This window comes from Budorcas taxicolor, chromosome 25 (assembly GCF_023091745.1).
Source record: "Budorcas taxicolor isolate Tak-1 chromosome 25, Takin1.1, whole genome shotgun sequence".
Lineage (NCBI taxonomy): Eukaryota > Metazoa > Chordata > Mammalia > Artiodactyla > Bovidae > Budorcas > Budorcas taxicolor.
This window is the reverse complement of record NC_068934.1, coordinates 28,269,325-28,289,696: the sequence shown is the minus strand read 5'-3', so window position 1 is coordinate 28,289,696 and position 20,372 is coordinate 28,269,325. Positions and strand designations below refer to the sequence as shown.

Genomic DNA, 20,372 nt, shown 5'->3' with positions numbered 1-20,372 from the left:
ATCAGGACTCTTCTGCATGACCTTGTCATGGGTCGGATGGCCCAGGGAGTCCCTCCAGTCCTGCATGACCTTGTCATGGGTGGGATCTCCCGTGCTGGCTCCCGGCAGACTGTCTTTTCAGCTTTCTTAGTTTCCTTTGCTGTGCAAAAGCTTTTAAGTTTAAAAGGTTCCATTTGTTTACTTTTGTTTTCAATTTTGTTACTCTGGGAGATGGGTCATAGAGGATCTTGCTTTGATTTATGTCATCAAGTTTCTGCCCATTTTCCTCCAAGAGTTTTATACCTTCTGGTCTTACACTTAGGTCTTTAATCCATTTTGAGTTTATTTTGTGTATGATGTTAGGAAGTGTTCTAATATCATTCTTTTACACGTAGCTGTCCAGTTTTCCCAGCACCACTTCTTAAAGAGGCTGTATCTGCCCCATGGTATATTCTTGCCTCCTTTGTCAAAAATAAGGTACCATAGGTGTGTGCATGGGTTTATTTCTGGGCTTTCTATCTTGTTCCATTGATCTATATTTCTGTTTTTGTGCCAGTACCATACTGGCACAAAAATGGCTACTGATGACTGTAGCTTCATAGTATAATCTGAAGTCAGGAAGGCTGATTCCTCTAGCTCCATTCTTTTTTCTCAAGACTGGTTTGGCTATTTGGGGCCTTTTGTGTTTCCATATGGATTGTGAAATTTTTTGTTCTAGTTCTGTGAAAAATGCCATTTGTAATTTGATAGGGATCACATTGAATCTCTAGATTGTGTTTGGTCATATAGTCATTTTCACAATATTGATTCTTCCTACCCAGGAACATGGAATAGCTCTCCATCTGTTTATGTCATCTTTGCTTTCTTTCATTAGTGTCTTAAAATTTTCTCTGTACAGTTCTTCTGTCTCCTTGGGTAAGTATATTCCTAGATACTTAATTATTTTTGTTGCAATGATGAATGGGATTGATTCCTTAATTTCTTTTTCTGGTTTTTCATTGTTAGTATATAGAAATGCAAGTGATTTATGTGCATTGATTTTGTATCCTGCAGCTTTGCTAAATTCACTGGTTAGCTCTAGTAATTTTCTGATACTATCTTTAGGGTTTTCTATGTACATTATCATGTCATCTGCAAACAGTGAGAGTTTTACTTTTTCTTTTCTGATCTGGATTCCTTTCTTTTTCTTCTCTGATTGCTGTAGCTAAGACTTCCAGAACTATGTTGAATAATAGTGGCAGAAATGGACATCTTTGTCTTGTTCCTGATCTTACAGGGAATGCTTTAAGTTTTTCACCATTGAGACTAATGTTTTCTGTAGGCTTATCATATATGGCCTGTCCTATGTTGAGGTAGGTTCCTTCTATGCCCATTTTTGAAGAGTTTTAATCATAAATCGGTGCTGAATTTTGTCAAAGGTTTTTTCTGCATCTATTGAGATCATCATATTGTTTTTATCTTTCAATTTGTTAATATGATGTATCACATTGATTGATTTGTGTATATTGAAGAATGCTTGCATCCCTGGGGTAAACCAAACTTGATCATGGTGTATGAGCTTTTTGATGTGTTACTGAATTGTTTGCTAAAATTTTGTTGAGGATTTTCGTATCTATGTTCATCAGTGATATCGGCTGTAGTTTTCTTTTTTTGTGTATGCTGTCTTTGTCTGGTTTTGGTATCAGGGTGATGGTGGCCTTGTAGAATGAGTTTGGAAGTGTTCATTCCTCTGCAATTTTTTGAAAGAGTTTTAGAAGGATAGGCATTAGCTCTTTTCTAAATGTTTGATAGAATTCTCCTGTGAAGCCATCTGGTCCTGGGCTTTTGTTTTTAGGGAGAGTTTTGATCACAGCTTCAATTTCAGTGCTTGTAATTGGGTTTTTCACAATTTTTATTTCTTCCTGGTTTAGTCTTGGAAGATTGAGCTTTTCTAAGAATCTGTCCATTTCTTCCAGGTTATCCATTTTATTGTCATATAGTTGTTCATAATAGACTCTTCTTGTCCCTTCTTTCCTCTCCTCACTGGTAAACACTAGTTTCTCTATGTGTGAGTCTGTGAATGTTCAAAATTAATGCTAAATTTCAATTAAGAAGATGGAGTTTACCTATGGGAGTCAGGATGTAGAAAATGCTTTCCAAATGAGAGAAAAGATGAAGAAATCAGAGGAAAGGGTGGGCAGAAAGAAGGCAGGAAGGAGCAAGGAGCAGTCTCCCAGCCATGCAGAGAAGGAGCATTCATAGGGTTCCTCTCTGGGATTCATAACAACTTACTTTTAAAACTAAGAAAGAATAGTAACATTTTCCTTAAAACATTTTTCCTCTCAGAGATTTCTGCATGGCAGCCTTTACATCCTTATTTCTTAAACTGTAGATCAACAGGTTCAGCATGGGGATAATGCAGTGTAAAACATAGAGTTCACGTTCTCCTGGGCCAGGGAACTGGCTGTTGTGGGTTTCAAGTACATGAAGGTTGTCGTTCCATAGAACAGCCCCATGGCAGCAAAGTGGGAGCTGCAGGTGCTGAAGGCTTTAGGCCTTTCTTCTGTGATGCTGATGTGGAGGATACTGGACAGGATGAAAATATAGGCAACAAGGATTGTTAAGGTGGTGACTATGATGTCAAATCCAGCCAAAAAGAGTACTATCATACCAATAGGATAGGTGCTAGCGCAGGAGAGCTTCATGGGGCAAGTATGTCACAGTAATAATGACTGATGAGTATCTCACAATAGGACAGTTTCAACATGATGCTAGTCTCTATATGGTTGAGTCAATGAGTGACATGACATAGACCCCAGCCAATAGCAGGAAGCAGGCTCAATGAGACATGATGTTGTAAAGAAAAGTGCTTCAGATGGCAACATAGGCCATCTCTGTGAGCATGTAACACTCAACAACGACAAACACCAGGAAGAAGTAGAGCTGGGGCATGGACCCTACATACGAGTTGATGTTCTTCTCTGACACAAAGTTCACCAGCATCTTAGGGGTAATGACAGAGGAGTAGCAGAGATCCACAAAGGACAGGTTGCTGAGGAAATGGTACATGGGGGTGTGAAGCTGAGTGTTCAGACAAATCAGGGTTATCATATCCAGGTTCCCTACCATGGTGACCAAGTAGATCCCAAGGAAGAGGAAGAAGAGGGGGAGCTGGAGCTCTGGTCGATTTGTTAAACCTCCAAGAATGAACTCTGTCACTGTAGAGTGATTTTCTGCAGCCATTCTCATCTGGTTGGGGAACCTGTGGGGACAAGAGAGAATTGCATGAAAGGCTGCATCTTGCACTGCTTGGTGAAGCTAGTTTGACTTTCTGAGGCCAGCTGAATGATTCTGGGATCCTTCTTGATGAATGACTCCTCATCCTGTTGTTTATTTTGGGAAGAATATCAGACCCTGTGTATATTGAGGATCATGGAGATGTGAGGAAAAGGCAGGCAAGATATAAAACGTTTATTTCTTTCTTGTTTTTCAAATATCTTATAGCAATAGATCTTAATGTCTAGTCCATGGATCAGCATCATTGGCATCACCTGAAGGTATTAGAGATGCAAATTGTCAGGTCTCACCCCAGAGCTACCAAATCATAAACTTTGGGATGGGGCCCAGTGATCTGTGTATCATTATATCTCCAGGTGAGGCTTATGCAGAAGCAAGTCTGAGAGTCTCAATCCTGTAAGTAATAAGCAGTAGAATTAATATTGGAGATATGTTTTCTTTCAGAAATGAAATTCTATCACTTCTGCGAGTCCTAAATATTGACTTAATGTGAACATATGGTAATCTGTCTCAAACTGATGCAGTGTCAGGGGGATATGGTAGTTACAACAATATCATTGAGTTACAAGTCAATTACTATACTGAAAGTTGAGAAAATGAATGATATCAGTCCCTAAGGTGGTTGTAAATGTAATATGGGACAATGCATAATTATTAGTTTTCAAGAAGTCAGTTCCTATAAAAATGTGAAATGGCACTACATTTAGTCACTCAGTTGTGTCTAACTCTTTGGGACTCCGTGGACTGTAGGCTCCCAGGATTCTCTGTCCATGAATTCTCCAGGTTAAAATACTGGAATGAGTGGCCATTCCCTACTCTAGGGGATTTTTTTCTGACCCAGGGATGAAATCCAAGTCTCCTGCATTGCAGGCAGATTTTTTACCCTTTGAGCCACCAGAGAAACCCCTAGGTGTCTGGAATTTGTTCTTTTGTTCTTATTTTTTTTATTGGACTTCAGGCCCTAAGACAATAGTTCTCAATATTTCTTGTATATTATAATCTCCTGGAGCATTTAAAAATTATTGGTGGCTATGTTCCTCCCATAGAGGTTCTGATTAATTCATCTGTGGTGAAGTCTGTGCCGTAGCACCTTGAATAGTCCAGAGTAAATGCTCAATAGCTGCTTTAACTATTATTATTGTTAGGTCTATTTTCAGATCATAATATGAAACAATGGCCCAATTATCTCCCTAATGACAAAGTACCTAAATTACAGATATGTCATAAGAAGCATGAATCATCATTGCTAAATATGATACCTATAGATATCACTTTTCTGATATGTATTTCTTAAGCAAAACCCTTAAATTTGCCTGCTTTCACTGTGTATTTATACAGTTACTAACTTTCATAAAAAGCTTTTCAAAGGTCATTCTCATTAACAACTCTCATAACTTTTGGTATGTGGAGAAAGGAGTCTAAGAGTAGAATTTTCATTACCATGTTCCTAAGGAGAAAACTGTAGTGCCAGACAGGAAGTGACTTTCCTGAAGCTTCATAAGTATCAAGGAATTGGAACTGAAACAGCTTTCTTCTGATCATGAGCTCTTCCCTTGGCCTAAGTGTGTAGCCTTACAAATCAGCGCACTTACAGCTCTAAGCAATGCTGTGATTGACTGTGCTTTATCCTTGATATCTTAGATTGTGCATACCATATCACAAAGAGGAATGTTGCATTATTTTCCCATTCTCTAGGAAACAGAAGCTCTAAAAGTTAAATAATTTACCCGAAGTCATAAAACTAGTAAGACTTTGACCTGGGTCTAAAACCCAGAATATATGACCACCTGTCTATTTTGTTTTCAGTAAATTATTTCGCTTTGCTCTAGGTTGACTTGTGTGTAGCAATTTGTTGTTATTTAGTAAACTTAACATATTGAAGTTTGGACATAAATGATAGATTTTATTGCCAATTTCAGATTTATTTAAAAAAATTACCAAGCCAGTATATGTGCTTGTAGAAAATCAGAAATACAAATAAGCAAAAATACAATACTATTTTCTCACTCCTTGGAGACTAACAGCAGCCATGACTATCATCTTAGAAATTTTCAAAGCATGTGTGTATTTACATGTGTATAAGCATGTATATATTTAAAAATATTTTATAACATGCTTTTTAATTAGCACTTCAAAATACATTCTTATTTGAGTCCTATAACTGTTATAACTCCAGCACTAGCTATATATGTTTTTCTAGGTGGAGGAGTCTTTAAATCCTTAGGATGTGGTGTAATGACAAGAAAATACATTGCATTGTAAACTTCATATGTTAAATTATCAGTGGTTCAATTATTAACTTCATAATAACCATTATTAGAGGTAGTTAAGGTTTTTGGAATACTGCTTTCATTTATTACAAAGGAGAAAAAGTTCCTCGTGGTAGCAACAATAGATTAAAAATATCTTATATATCCCCTTCTACTCAATTTCCACCTCTGTAAACAATAAAAAACATAGAAAATCCACCTAGAATATACTATTGCTAGAAATCAAAGTGCCTCACAGGGTAACACAGAGTGAATGCGACTTACTTAGTGAAGTGCTGATGGGAAAATCCTAGACAGCACTGATTAATTATTTTCTCCCATAATCATCTAACAATATAAAACTGGATGATATATATGATCCCATACTTGATATCAGTCACTACAGTTAGTACCTCCTATTCTACCAGACCATCAGGGGCTCAGAATTGCTGTCCATAAAGAACACAGCACATGAAGAAAAACCACTTAGAAGTGAGGGTAAACGTATGGCTGAAAATAGCCTGCATTTAGAAGCAGGAGTTCATGAAAGAAATATATTCTCATACAATTGCTTTAAGTCATAATTAGGTACCTGTGCTGAATAAAAACAGATCAGAGTCCCCTGGAAATTATAGAGGATGCTTTGGTTTCAATAGTCAGTAAATAATTATCAACATATGAGAGGACCACATAGATTTATATCTACTCCTAAGATTATTCAAAGGGACCAGCACTGTCATGAATAATAGGTCTCTGGGATTGGGAGGGGGTCTGTTTATGTATATATGGGCAGAACTTCTGGGATGCAGTCACTTCAGAGACTGGAGACCTTAGAAAAGCTCTTAGAGTGTTGGTTTACACTTTTGCTGGGAATCATAGATTTTTTTTGCCTCCCAAGTGTGTTAATTTCCTTTATTGGGAAAGTCATCTTGCAGCTTTGGAAACTTAGTGTCTAATGCATCCTTTCAAATATTTTACTACCAATATTTCCACCACCATCCTCATCACCACCAGCACCACCAGTAATACCATCAACTCCATCATCAGTCACTATCATTATGGTTGTTACTCATCATTAGTTATTCACCATAATGCATAATCAACTAGGTTTAAAAGTTTACTTTAAAAGGTTTTAAGATCATATTGTAATATTTTATTAAGGCAAGCTATATATTTTCAGTAAACGAGTGTTAATTTACAAGGAATGCTAAATCTGTCACCCTGCTGCTGCTGCACCCATAGATGAACAGTATTAGAGTGGCAGGAGGTTGAGGGGCATAAGAAGGTAGAAATAAAAACTCTTCACTCATATATTCTCATTCTGTAGAGAAATATGTGGAAAAGATTATATACTTTTCAAGAATATAGTCAGTCATATATCATGTATATCATGTATGAAAATGTTGCTAATGCATATTTTATTATTTATGGACACTCTTATTTATTTTGGGGATTTTAGAGTGTGCTAGCTTTTATGACTTCTGACGAAATTTCTGTAATTGCTCTAGGGATTTGTAAATTAAAAAAATTACTGGAGTATAGTTGATTTACAATGTTGTATTGACTTCTGATGTAAAGTAAATCAGTTATGCATGTAAATATATATCCAGTCTTATCTAGATTTATTTCCCATATAGGTCATTATGGAGTATTGAGTAGAGTTCCCTGTGTTAAACAGTAGGTCCTTATTATCTATCTTATATATAGTAGTGCATATATGTCACCCTGCTTATTTAACTTATATGTAGAGTACATCATGAGAAATGCTGGGCTGGAGGAAGCAGAAGCTGGAATCAAGATTGCTGGGAGAAATATCAATAACCTCAGATACACAAATGACACCTCCCTTATGGAAGAAAGTGAAGAAGAACAAAAGAGCCTCTTGATGAAAGTGAAAGAGGAGAGTGAAAAAGTTGGCTTAAAGTTCAACATGTAGAAAACTAAGATCATGGCATCCGGTCCCATCACTTGATGGGAAATAGATGGGGAAACAGTGGAAACAGTGTCAGACTTTATTTTTTTGGGCTCCAAAATCACTGCAGATGGTGATTGCAGCCATGAAATTAAAAGACACTTACTCCTTGGAAGAATAGTTATGACCAACCTAGATAGCATATTCAAAAGCAGAGACGTTACTTTGCCAACAAAGGTCCGTCTAGTCAAGGCTATGGTTGTTCCAGTGGCCATGTATGGATGTGAGAGTTGGACTGTGAAGAAAGCTGAGCACCGAAGAATTGATGCTTTTGAATTGTGGCGTTGGAGAAGACTTTTGAGAGTCCCTTGGACTGCAAGGAGATCCAACCAGTCCATCCTGAAGGAGATCAGTCCTGGGTGTTCTTTGGAAGGCCTGATGTTGAAGCTGAAACTCCAATACTTCAACCACCTGATGCGAAGAGCTGACTCACTTGAAAAGACCCTGATTTTGGGAAAGACTGAAGGAGAAAGGAGAAGGGGATGACAGATGATGAGATGGTTGGATGACATCACCGCCTCAATGGACATGAGTTTGGGTAAACTCTGTGAATTGGTGATGGACAGGGAGGCCTGGTGTGCTGCGGTTCATGGGGTCACAAAGAGTTGGACACGACTGTGCGACTGAACTGAACTGAATGTGTATATGTCAATCCCAATCTCCCAATTTTTATACCTTCCTCCACCACCCTCTGATAACCATTTTGTTTTCTATATCTGTAACTCTATTTCTGTTTTATAGATAAGTTCATTTGTACTCTTTTTTAAGATTCCACATATGAGTGATAACATGTTATTTATACTTCTCTTTCTGACCCACTTAACTTAGTATGATAATCTCTAGTCTATCCCTGTTGCTGCAAATGGTACTATTTAATTCTTTTTAACGACTGAGTAATATTCCATTGTATATATGTACCACATCTTTTTAATCCATTCCTCTATCGATGGATATTTGTGTTGCTTCCATGTCCTAGCTATTGTAAATAGTGCTGCAATAAACACTGGAATGCATGTATCTTTTCAAATTATGGTTTTCTCCAGATATATGCTCAAAAGGGGGATTGTTGGGCAATATGGTAGCTCTATTTTTAGTTTTTTTAAGAAACTTCATACAGTTTTCCATAGTGGTTCCACCAATTTACATTTCCATCAACAGTGTAGAAGGGTACCCTTGTCTCCATACCATCTCCAGCATTTATTGTTTGTAGATTTTTTTTTTGATGATGGCCATTCTGCCTGTATAAGGAAATGGAAACTCACTCCAATATTCTTGCTGGGAGAATCCCATGGACAGAGGAGCCTGACAGGTTACAGTCCATAGGGGTCACAGAGTCAGACATGACTGAAGAGACTTAGCATGCACACATGCAACAGCAGGTTAGACACTGAAGAAGAAAAGATTAATGAAAGAGCAACTATTAAACTAGGCCACACAGAAAAACAACAAACAACCTCAGTAACATGTAGAACAATTTCAAGTGGTCTAAACAACTGTGTCATTAGAGTCCAGGAAGGAAGAGAATAAACAAAAAATATTTGAAGACACAATGGTTAAAATATACTATATTTTGTGGGTGGACATAGAGATAATGAAAGAAGAACAAAATGTTGATAATTGTTGAGCTAGGTGTTGGGTATATGGATGTTTAGACAGCTCTTCTCTTTACTCAGTATATATTAAATTTTTTTCATATTAAAAGGTTATAATTAAATAGATAATTGATTTAAGGGTAAAAGCAAACATTTTAATACTTCTGAAGAAAAATGAAAATTTTCATGATGTTGGCTAAGGGATTTTAGAATAAGCAAAAAAGTACCCACCATTAAAGATCAAAAATAACAACTGGGCTTAAGAATGAAAACTTCTATTCTTGGAAATAGACTATTGAAGAAGTGAAAAGACAAGACACAGAGAGGGGAAGATGTTCAATATCAAAGGACTTGTATTCAGGTCATATAAGAACTCTTATACATTGACATGAATCCACCACGGGTGCACATGTATGGCAAAACCAATACAGTACTGTAAAGTAAAATAAACTAAAAAAAAAAAGAAAAAGAGCCCTTATAATTCACTAAGTCTCATCCAAAGTCCCATCCTCCAGAGGCAGACCACACAGCTGGCTGTTCACACTCAGAGCAAAGGATGGCCAGGGAATGGCTGTGTCAAGGTATGGATGGAGTACTTGTGGAGTGGGACAGAAGAAGAGGTGTGAGGTGGATGGGGCAAGCAATGACTGTGGACGGGGGCTTCTTTAAGTATTGAGTACTGGCAGGAGAAACCTCAAATTTGCATCTTTAACAAGTTTCCAGGTGACGCTCTATCCCAGAGCTTAATTGTTTATTAACAATTTGGTGAGTATGTGGGCCATTTTACATGATGGCAGTGGTCATAGTGGCAGCTGTGGGTCAGATCTAACGTGAAGTCACTTAGGAGATAGCCTCAGTTCAGTTCAGTCGCTCAGTCATGTCCAGCTCTTTGCAGCCCCATGAATTGCAGCATGCCAGGCCTCCCTGTCCATCACCAACTCCCGGAGTTCACTCAGATTCACGTCCATCGAGTCAGTGATGCCATCCAGCCATCTCATCCTCTGTCGTCCCTTTCTCCTCCTGCCCCCAATCCCTCCCAGCATCAGAGTCTTTTCCAATGAGTCAACTCTTCGCATGCGGTGGCCAAAGTACTGGAGTTTCAGCTTCAGCATCATTCCCTCCAAAGAAATCCCAGGGCTGATCTCCTTCAGAATAGACTGGTTGGATCTCCTTGCAGTCCAAGGGACTCTCAAGAGTCTTCTCCAACACCACAGTTCAAAAGCATCAATTCTGCAGTGCTCAGCTTTCTTCACAGTCCAACACTCACATCCATACATGACCACAGGAAAAACCATAGCCTTGACTAGACAGACCTTTGCTGGCAAAGTAATGTCTCTGCTTTTGAATATGCTGTCTAGGCTGGTCATAACTTTCCTTCCAAGGAGTAAGCATTTTTTAATTTCATGGCTGCAGCCACCATCTGCAATGATTTTGGAGCCCCCCCCCCCCCCCCCGCCCCAAAATAAAGTCTGACACTGTTTCCCCATCTATTTGCCATGAAGAGGTGGCTAATTGGAAAAGACTCTGATGCTGGGAGGGATTGGGGGCAGGAGGAGAAGGGGACGACCGAGGATGAGATGGCTGGATGGCATCACGGACTCGATGGACATGAGTCTGAGCAAACTCCGGGAGATGTTGATGGACAGGGAGGCCTGGCGTGCTGCGATTCATGGGGTCGCAAAGAGTTGGACAGGACTGAGAGACTGAACTGAACTGAACTGATGGGACCAGATGCCATGATCTTAGTTTTCTGAATGTTGAGTTTAAGCCAACTTTTTCACTCTCCACTTTCACTTTCATCAAGATGATTTTTAGTTCCTCCTCACTTTCTGCCATAATGGTGGTGTCATCTGCTTATCTGAGGTGATTGATATTTCTCCCAGCAATCTTGATTCCAGCTTGTGCTTCTTCCAGTCCAGCGTTTCTCATGATGTACTCTGCATATAAGTTCAATAAGCAGGGTGACAATATACAGCCTTGATGTACTCCTTTTTCTATTTGGAACCAGTCTGTTTTTCCATGTCCAGTTCTAACTGTTGTTTCCTGACCCGCATAAAGGTTTCTCAAGCGGCAGGTAAGGTGGTCTGGTATTCCCATCTCTTTCAGAATTTTCCACAGTTTATTGTGATCCACACAGTCAAAGGCTTTGGCATAGTCAATGAAGCAGAAATAGATGTTTTTCTGGAACTCTCTTGCCTTTTTGATGATCCAGCTGATGTCAATTTGATCTCTGGTTCCTCTGCCTTTTCTTAAACCAGCTTGAACATCTGCGACTTCACGGTTCATGTATTGTTGAAGCCTGGCTTGGAGAATTTTAAGTATTACTTTACTAGTGTGTGAGATGAGTGCAATTGTGCTGTCATTTGGGCATTCTTTGGCATTGCCTTTCTTTGAGATTGGAATGAAAACTGACCTTTTCCAGTCCTGTGGCCATTGCTGAGTTTTCCAAATTTGCTGGCATATTGAGTGCAGCACTTTCACAGCATCATCTTTCAGGATTTGAAATAGCTCAACTGGAATTCCATCACCTCCACTAGCTTTGTTCGTAGTGATGCTTTCTAAGGCCCACTTGACTTCACATTCCAGGATGTCTGGCTCTAGGTGAGTGATCACATCATCATGATTATCTTGGTCATGAAGATCTTTTTTGTACAGTTCTTCCGTGTATTCTTGCCACCTCTTCTCAATATCTTCTGCTTCTGTTAGGTCCATACCATTTCTGTCCTTTATTGAGCCCATCTTTGCATGAAATTTTCCCTTGGTGTCTCTAGTTTCCTTGAAGAGATCTCTAGTCTTTCCCATTCTGTTGTTTTCTTCTATTTCTTTGCATTGATCACTGAGGAAGGCTTTCTTATCTCTTCTTGCTATTCTTTGGAACTCTGCATTCAGATGCTTATATCTTTCCTTTTCTCCTTTGCTTTTTACTTCTCTTCTTTTCACAGCTATTTGTAAGGCCTCCCCAGACAGCCATTTTGCTTTTTTGCATTTCTTTTCCATGGGGATGGTCTTGATCCCTGTCTCCTGTACAATGTCATGAACCTCCGTCCATAGTTCATCAGGCACTCTATCTATCAGATCCAGTCCCTTAAATCTATTTCTCACTTCCACTGTATAATCATAAGGGATTTGATTTAGGTCATACCTAAATGGTCTAGCGGTTTTCCCTACTTTCTTCAATTTAAGTCTGAATTTGGCAATAAGGAGTTCATGATCTGAGCCACAGTCAGCTCCTGGTCTTGTTTTTGTTGACTGTATAGAGCTTCTCCATATTTGGCTGCAAAGAATATAATCAATCTGGTTTCAATGTTGACCATCTGGTGATGTCCATGTGTAGAGTCTTCTCTTGTGTTTTTGGAAGAGGGTGTTTGCTATGACCAGTGCATTTTCTTGGCAAAACTCTATTAGTCTTTGCCCTGCTTCATTCTGTGTTCCAAGGCCAAATTTGATTGTTACTCCAGGTGTTTCTTGACTTCCTACTTTTGCATTCCAGTCCCCTATAATGAAAAGAACATCTTTTTTGGATGCTAGTTCTAAAAGGTCTTGTAGGTCTTCATAGAACCATTCAACTTCAGCTTCTTCAACATTACTGGTTGGGGCATAGACTTGGATTACAGTGATATTGAATGGTTTGCCTTGGAAATGAACAGAGATCATTCTGTCATTTTTGAGATTGCCTCCAAGTACTGCATTTTGGACTCTTGTTGACCATGATGGCTACTCCATTTCTTCTAAGGGATTCCTGCCCGCAGTAGTAGATATAATGCTCATCTGAGTTAAATTCCCTTTCTTTAGTCATTAATTAAACTGTAAGCAATTTATTCCCTTATTCACTGCCTTTCTGCTTGAGAAAACTGGAATCATGTCCATTTCTGATAATAAACCACTGATCAATGCAAGAGAATACCAGAATTAGCTAGAAATAACAAGAAGTATCTATCAATCTTATTAATCATATCAGGCTGCTAAGTCTAAAACCTATCTTTGATATTGGAATAAAGCAAGAGGAGTGGGGAGAAACTTTGTCTCAAGGCCACTGGATTTACTGGCTGAGGTAAGTGGTAGATCTCTGAGTTAATTAAGCAGGGGAAGAGAGTTGTAACAGCATGTAATCTGGTGACCAGTCATCCTGGTTTTTTGGAACAGAAGAGTTTCCCAGGGTGGAGGCTTCCAGAGTTAAAACTGGTAAAGTGTCTGGTGAACTGCTGAGCTAGTCACTCTAGTGTAAACTTTCTCTAGTTATAAAAAGAAGTTGCTGATAAATGTGAAGAAATTAGGGAAGATGAAAGGTGAGAGTCTGAGGAACTGATTATAGGAGATATTTGAGATTGGAAGAGCACAATTAGGGCAGGGTTAATTGCTGTTCAGAGGGAACAACAGCATAAAGCAAAGGGCAAGATGACTGAGAGCCACGAGTGTGGGTTACAGAGTCACTTAGACTTGGGTTTGAGTTCCCAAGTCTTTCTTTATCAGTTGTGTGACCTTGAGCAATTTACTACATCAAATTCCACAGTGAAATGGGGAAAACAGTGGTACTTAACTATTGTGAAGTGTAATCGAAATAAGGCATACAAAGCATTTAGAAGAGCTGTGTGGCTCAGAGTAGATGCCCCCAAACATGGTAGTGGGTGGCATTATTATTATCATGACTAAAAAGTGACATAAAATGACCAGGTACAAGTTCTTGGGCAGAAAAAAGTAGGGAGAAGTCAAAGAAAATTGACGAGGAAATCTAGATGAGAAAGCTCTAAATATTACTTCTTGGTGACTCTCAATTTCATTACTCTCTGCTTTGTATACTCCCAAGTGCAAATATGGCTTCCCAGGTGAAGCCAGTGATAACCCACCTACCAATGCAGGAGACCTAAAAGACATGGGTTCCATAGCAGGGCTGGGAAGATTCCCTGGAGGAGGGCATGGCAACCCATTTCAGTATTCTTGCCATGGACAAAGGAGCCCAGTAGGCTATGCTCCATAGGGTCACACCGAGTTGGACACCATTGAATCATCTTAGCACACACCCATGCAAATGCAAATAAGTAGGAACTGGGTTGAGCAATGTTTTTTACACAGAAGGTAATTAAACAGTGAATGACTCTAAAATTCAATGATGAAAATTTAATTTTTAATTGAAAGGTAGTTGATTTACAATATTCTATTACTTTCAGACATATAATAAAGTTATTCAGTATTTTTATAGTTAATATACTTATTTTTTCCTCTTTCTTTGTGGCCACATTTTTAAAAAATTTAAATTTATTTATTTTAATTGGAGGCTAATTACTTTACAATATTGTATTGGTTCTGCCATACATCAACATGAATCCGCCATGGGCGTACACGTGTTCCTCATCCTGAACCCCCCTCCCACCTCCTTCCCCGTACCATCCCTCCAGGTCATCCCAGTGCACCAGCCCCAAGGATCCTGTATTGAACCTGAACTGATGATTCGTTTCTTATATGATATTATACGATTCCATGACATTCCCCCAAATCATCCCACCCTTTCCCTCTCCCACAGAGTCCAAAAGACTGTCCTATACATCTGTCTCTTTTGCTGTCTCGCATACAGGGTTATCATTACCATCTTTCTAAGTTCCATATATATGCGTTAGTATACTGTATTGTTGTTTTTCTTTCTGGCTTACTTCACTCTGTTTAATCAGCTCCAGTTTCATCCACCTCCTTAGAATGGATTCAAATGTATTCTTTTTAATGGCTGAGTGATACTCCATTGTGTTTATGTACCACAGCTTTCTTATCCATTCATCTGCTGATGGACATCTAGGTTGCTTCCAAGTCACTATGAACTAATTAGTTTATTTCCCTGTGCTGCACCACACATCCTTATTCCTTTTTTATTTTATACATAATAGTTGTGAGCTTAATCCTCTGGCTGTCATGTCCACCTCCCATCCCAGTAGCCACTGTTGGTTCTCTGATTCTGTGAAATTTTAAAACGTATATTAAGTTACAATTAAGAGAATAGAGTTTGCCAAAGGGTCAGAATAGAGAAAATGCTTCTCAATGAGAGAAAAGATGAACTTAACATCAGTCAGTAGTTCAGTCGCTCAATCATGTCTGACTCTTGGTGACCCCACGGACTGCAGCATGCTAGGCTTCCCTGTCCAGCAACAACTCAGCAACAACAACAAAGGTTGCTCAAACTCATGTCCATCAAGTCAGTGATGCCATGCAATCATCTCATCCTCTGTTGTCCGCTTCTCCTCCTGCCTTCAATCTCTCCCAGCATCAGAATCTGTTCCAAGGAGTCAGTTCTTCACATCAGGTGGCCAAAGTATTGGAGTTTCAGCTTCAGCATCAGTCCTTCCAATGAGTATTCAGAACTGATTTCTTTGAGGATTGACTGGTTTGATCTCCTTGCAGTTCAAGGGAATATCAAGAGTCTTCTCCAACACCCCAGTTCAAAAGCATCAGTTCTTTGGAACTCAGCTTTCTTCATAGTCCAGCTCTCACATCCATACATGACCACTGGAAAACCCATAGCTTTGACTAGATGGACCTTTTTTGGCAAAGTAATGTCTCTGCTTTTTAATATGCTGTCTAGGTTGGTCATAGCTTTTCTTCCAAGGAGAAAGCATCTTTTAATTTCATGGCTGTAGTCACCATCTGAAGCAATTTTGGAGCCCCCCCCCCCCACCCCTCAAATAAAATCTGTTACTGTTTCCATTGTTTCCTCATTGATTTTCCATGAAGTGATGGGACTGGTTGCCATGATCTCAGTTTTTTGAATGTTGAGTTTTAAGCCAGCCTTTTCATTCTCCTCTTTCACTTTCATCGAGGGTCTTTAGTTCTTCACTTTCTGCCATAAGATTGGTGTCTCCTGCATATCTGAGGTTATTGATATTTCTCCTGGCAATCTTGATTCCAGCTTGTGCTTCATCCAACTTAACATCAGCTGGCTTCAAACAGAAGTGGGAGGAGACAGAAGGTGGGAAGGAAGAGGGAAGGAGGCAAGAGCAGTCACCCAGTCATGCAGAGAACGGACTGTTTCCAAACCCAAGTGGTTGAGCATTTGGAATGCTCCCCTCTGGGATTCATAAAAAGTTATTTTTAAAACTGAAAAAGAATCATAACATTTGTATCAAAAGGGTTTTTCCCTCAGAGTTCTCTGGATGGCCACCTTTACCTCCTTATTCCTCAAGCTGTAGATCAGGGGATTCAGCATGGGGATCACTGTGGTGTAGAACACAGAGGCCATGTTCTCCTGGGCCAGGGAACTGGCCGTGGAGGGTTTCAAGTACATGAATGCGGTCGTTCCATAGAAAATCCCTACGGCTGCAAAGTGTGAGCTACATGTGCTGAAAGCTTTGGACCTTCCCTCTGTGGTACTGATGCGGAGAATACTGGACAGGATGAAGGCATAGGAAATTAGGACTGATGAACTGGTGACTATGAAGTTGACTACAGCAAAAATGAAGACTGTCATCTCAACATGGTAGGTGCTAGAGCAGGTTAGTTTCATGAGGGGAAGGATTTCACAGAAGTAATAACTGATGAGGTGTTCACAATAGGACTGTTTCAACATAAGGCCAGTCTCTATAGTTGAACTAATGAACCCTATGGCATAGACTCCAGCCACCAGCAGGGAGCAGACTCCATGAGACATGATGATGTTGTAAAGCAAAGGTCTGCAGATGGCAACATAGCGGTCATAGGCCATCACTGTCAGCATGTAACACTCAGCAATGACAAACACCAGGAACAAGTAGAGCTGCGACATGCACCCTGCATAAGAGATGATGTTCTTCTCTGACACAAAGTTCACCAGCATCTTAGGGGTAATGACAGAGGAGTAGCAGAGATCCACAAAGGACAGGTTGCTGAGGAAATAGTACATGGGAGTGTGAAGCTGAGCGTTCAGACAAATCAGTGTTATCACACCCAGGTTCCCTATCATGGTGACCAAGTAGATCCCAAGGAAGAGGAAGAAAAGTGGGAGCTGAAGCTCTGGCCGATCTGTCAAACCCTGAAGAATGAACTCTGTCACTGTAGAGTGATTTTCTGTAGCCATTCTCCTCTGGCTGGGGGCCCTGTGGGGATGGGAGAGAACTACCTGAAAGGCTGCTTCTTGCACTGCTTGATGAAGCTAGTTTTGAGCATTTGGGACCAGCAGAGAGATTCTGATATCCTTCCTGATGAATCTTCCCTCATCTTGTTGTTTGTTTTGGGAGGAAGACCAGACCCTGAATATTTCAATGGTCATAGAAATGAGAAGAAAAATAGCGCAAGATCTAGAACTTTTACTGTATTCATGTCTCTGAAATATCCTAGAGCAGTGGGTCTTAAAGTCTAGACCCTGTACTAGCATTGCTTGCATCACCTGAAGACATTGGAGATGCAGATTCTCTGGCCTTACCCCAGACCTCCCAAGTCAAGAACTCTGGGATGGGGTCCACTGATCTGTGTACCATACTGTCTCCAGGTGAGGCTGATGCAGGTTCAAGTCTGAGAACCTCAGTCCTGTAGATAACAAGCACTAGCATTCATATTTTGTAGTTGGAGATGTATTTTGCTTCTGAAATGAAACTTCCTCATGGTCTAGGGAAGTCCTAAATATTCACTGATTGTGAACAGATGAAAACTTGTCTCACATAGATTTAGTGTCAGGGTGATATGGTAGTTACAGCAGTATCACTGAGTTACAAGTCAGTTTCTGTATCTGAAATATGAAATTAGTGATATCAATTCCTAAAGTTGTTGTAAAAATAATATTGGATAATACATAGTTAGAAAATATTTTTCAAAAAGCCAGTTCCATAAAAATGTGATGTGTCGTAAGGTGTCTGGAATTCTTTGTGGTCTACAGAGATTCTCATTGAATCCATCTGTGCTGAGGCCTCAGTCCTGGCATTTAGCATTGTCTAGAGCAAGGGACCTCAGCCTCCGGGATCTAATGCCTGATGATCTGAGGTGGACTTGATGTAATAATATTAAAGTGCACAATAAAGGTAATGTTCTTGAATCATCCCGAAACCATCCCCCTGCTGCCCAGGTCCGTGGAAAAAATTGTCTTCCACAGAACCATTCCCTGATATCAAAAAGATTGGGGACCACAGGTCTAGAGAAGGGCTCAATAGCTACTCTTACTATTGTTGTTGTTTTTATTTTCAGATCATAATATAAAGCCATTATCTCCTTACTGACAAAGTACTCACATTATACACATGGCTATAAGAAGCATGGATCATCATTGCTATATATATCCCTTTTCTGAAATAAATATTTCTTAAGCTAAAACCCTAAATTTGCACTATTTTCTTTGCTCCCTTTCACAGTTACTAACTTTTATGTAATGCTAGTCAAAAGTCAATCTCATTAACTCCTCCCACAAGTTTTGTGTATAAGGAAAAATATGTCTAGAGTTGAATTTTCAATCCTATGTTCATATGGAGGAAACTGAAATGCCAGACAGAAGCGATTTTCCTGAGGCTTCCTAATTACCAAGGACTTGGAACTGAAACTGCTTTCTTCTGATCATGAGCTCTTCCCTAAGGCCCAAGTATGTAGCCTAATAAACCTGCACATTTAGAGCTCTAAGCAATGTTGTGGTTGAACATGCTTTATCCTTGGTGTGTTATATTGTGCATAGCTAATAAAAAAGAAGAATATTGCATTATTTTCCTATTTTCTAGGAAACTTAGCCTTTAAAAGCTAAATTTATAAGCACAAAACTAGTTATGAAACTTTGGACTTCTGACTACCAGTCTATTTTGTTTTCAGTAAACTGTGTTGCTTTGCTGTAGGTTGTCTTGTGTGCAGCACTTTGTTATTATTTAGTAAACTTAATCTATTGAATTTCTGGACACAAATGACAAATTTTATTAACAATTTCAGATTTTTAAATAAATTATATGTGCATTGTAGGAAATCAGAAACACTAAGAAGCAAAAATACAATACTATTTTCCTGCTCCTTGGAGACTAACAACAGTCTAGACTGTCTTTTTACATCTTATCAGTGTATCTATACTTACATGTGTATCGACATATAGTATTTAAAAAAGTTTGTAACCTATTTTTTAACTGTAGCACTTCAAAATGTGTTGTGTCATTAGATTCCTATAAGAATAATAACTTATTATTAATAAATTATTTCTATAAGAATAGTAACTCTGGCACTAACTATATTTCTTATCTAAGTGTAAGAGTCTTTGAATCTTTAGAATGTGGTGTGAAGACAAGAAAATCTGCATTGCGTTTGTAAACTTTACATGTTAAATTATTGGTGGTTAAATTGTTGGCTTCATAATAATTGCTATCAGAAATAGCTACAATTTTTTGAATATTATTTCCATTTATTACAAAGGAGAAAAAGTAGGTAGCAACAATAGATTGAAAATATCTTACATATCCCCTTCTATTCAATTTCTACCTCTTGATACGTGGAAAAATCCACCTGGAATATACCATTACCATAAATCAAAGGGCTTTACAGAGCAGTACAAAGTGAACATCATTTACTTAGTGCAGTGCTGATGGGAAAACCCTAGACAGCACGGAGAATTATTTTTTTCCACAATCATCTAATAACATAAAACAGGAAAACATGACCCCTTGCTTGATATCAGTCACTACCATTATTACCTCCAGTTTCCAGAAGACCATCAGAGGCTCAGGATTACTGCCCATAAGAAAACAACACACAAAGAAAAAACACTTAGAGATGAAGTAAACATATGGTTGAAAATCTCCTGCATTATAAACAAGAGTTCATGGAAGATATATGTTCTCTGTACAATTGCTTTAAATAGTAATTAAGTACTTGCACTGAGGAAAAAATGGATCAGTCTCCCAGAAATTACAGAGGATGCCTAGATTTCAAAGGTCAGAAAATAAATATCAGGGAGTGAGAGGACCCTATAGATTTATATCTAATTCTAAGTTTACTCAAAGGGACCAGCACTGTCATGAAAAATAGATCTGGGGGGATTTATTTTGACTTGGATCCCTTCAAGTCTTGGGGGACTTGGAGTTCAGCTTATTTATATAAGTATGGTCACAGCTTCTCCTTGGATGCAATCACTTCAGAGACTGCAGACCTGAGTTAAGGAGCAATTAGAGTCTTGGTTTACCCCTTTGCTGTGAATCGTGTTTTTTGGCTCCCAGGTGTGTTAATTTTCCTTTTATTGGTAGAGTCACTTTGCTGTTTAGGAAATTATAGTCTAATGCCCTCCTTTAAGACATTTTAAAACCAATAACCGTATCATCACCATCATTGTTGTCATTACCACCATCACAACCACAGTCACCACCAACATCACCTTTGGTCATTACCATTAACATG

At 39.0% G+C, this 20,372-nt stretch overlaps 1 protein-coding gene and 1 pseudogene across 1 annotated transcript; both read right to left on the bottom strand.

The window, feature by feature from the left end:
- Positions 1–2,283: 2,283 nt before the first annotated feature.
- On the bottom strand, positions 2,284–3,201 carry LOC128068968 (olfactory receptor 8A1-like; annotated as a pseudogene).
- A 12,969-nt stretch (positions 3,202–16,170) lies between these two features.
- Positions 16,171–17,124, bottom strand: LOC128068871 (olfactory receptor 8A1-like). Its single transcript, XM_052662117.1, has one exon. It carries the CDS (start codon positions 17,098–17,100, stop codon positions 16,171–16,173), a length of 930 nt encoding a protein of 309 aa, XP_052518077.1. The 5' UTR covers positions 17,101–17,124.
- Positions 17,125–20,372: the final 3,248 nt, after the last annotated feature.

Coding starts and splice junctions, on each gene's coding strand:
- LOC128068871 (XM_052662117.1), bottom strand. CDS start 17,100: ATGGCTACAGAAAATCACTCTACAGTGACAGAGTTCATTCTTCAGGGT.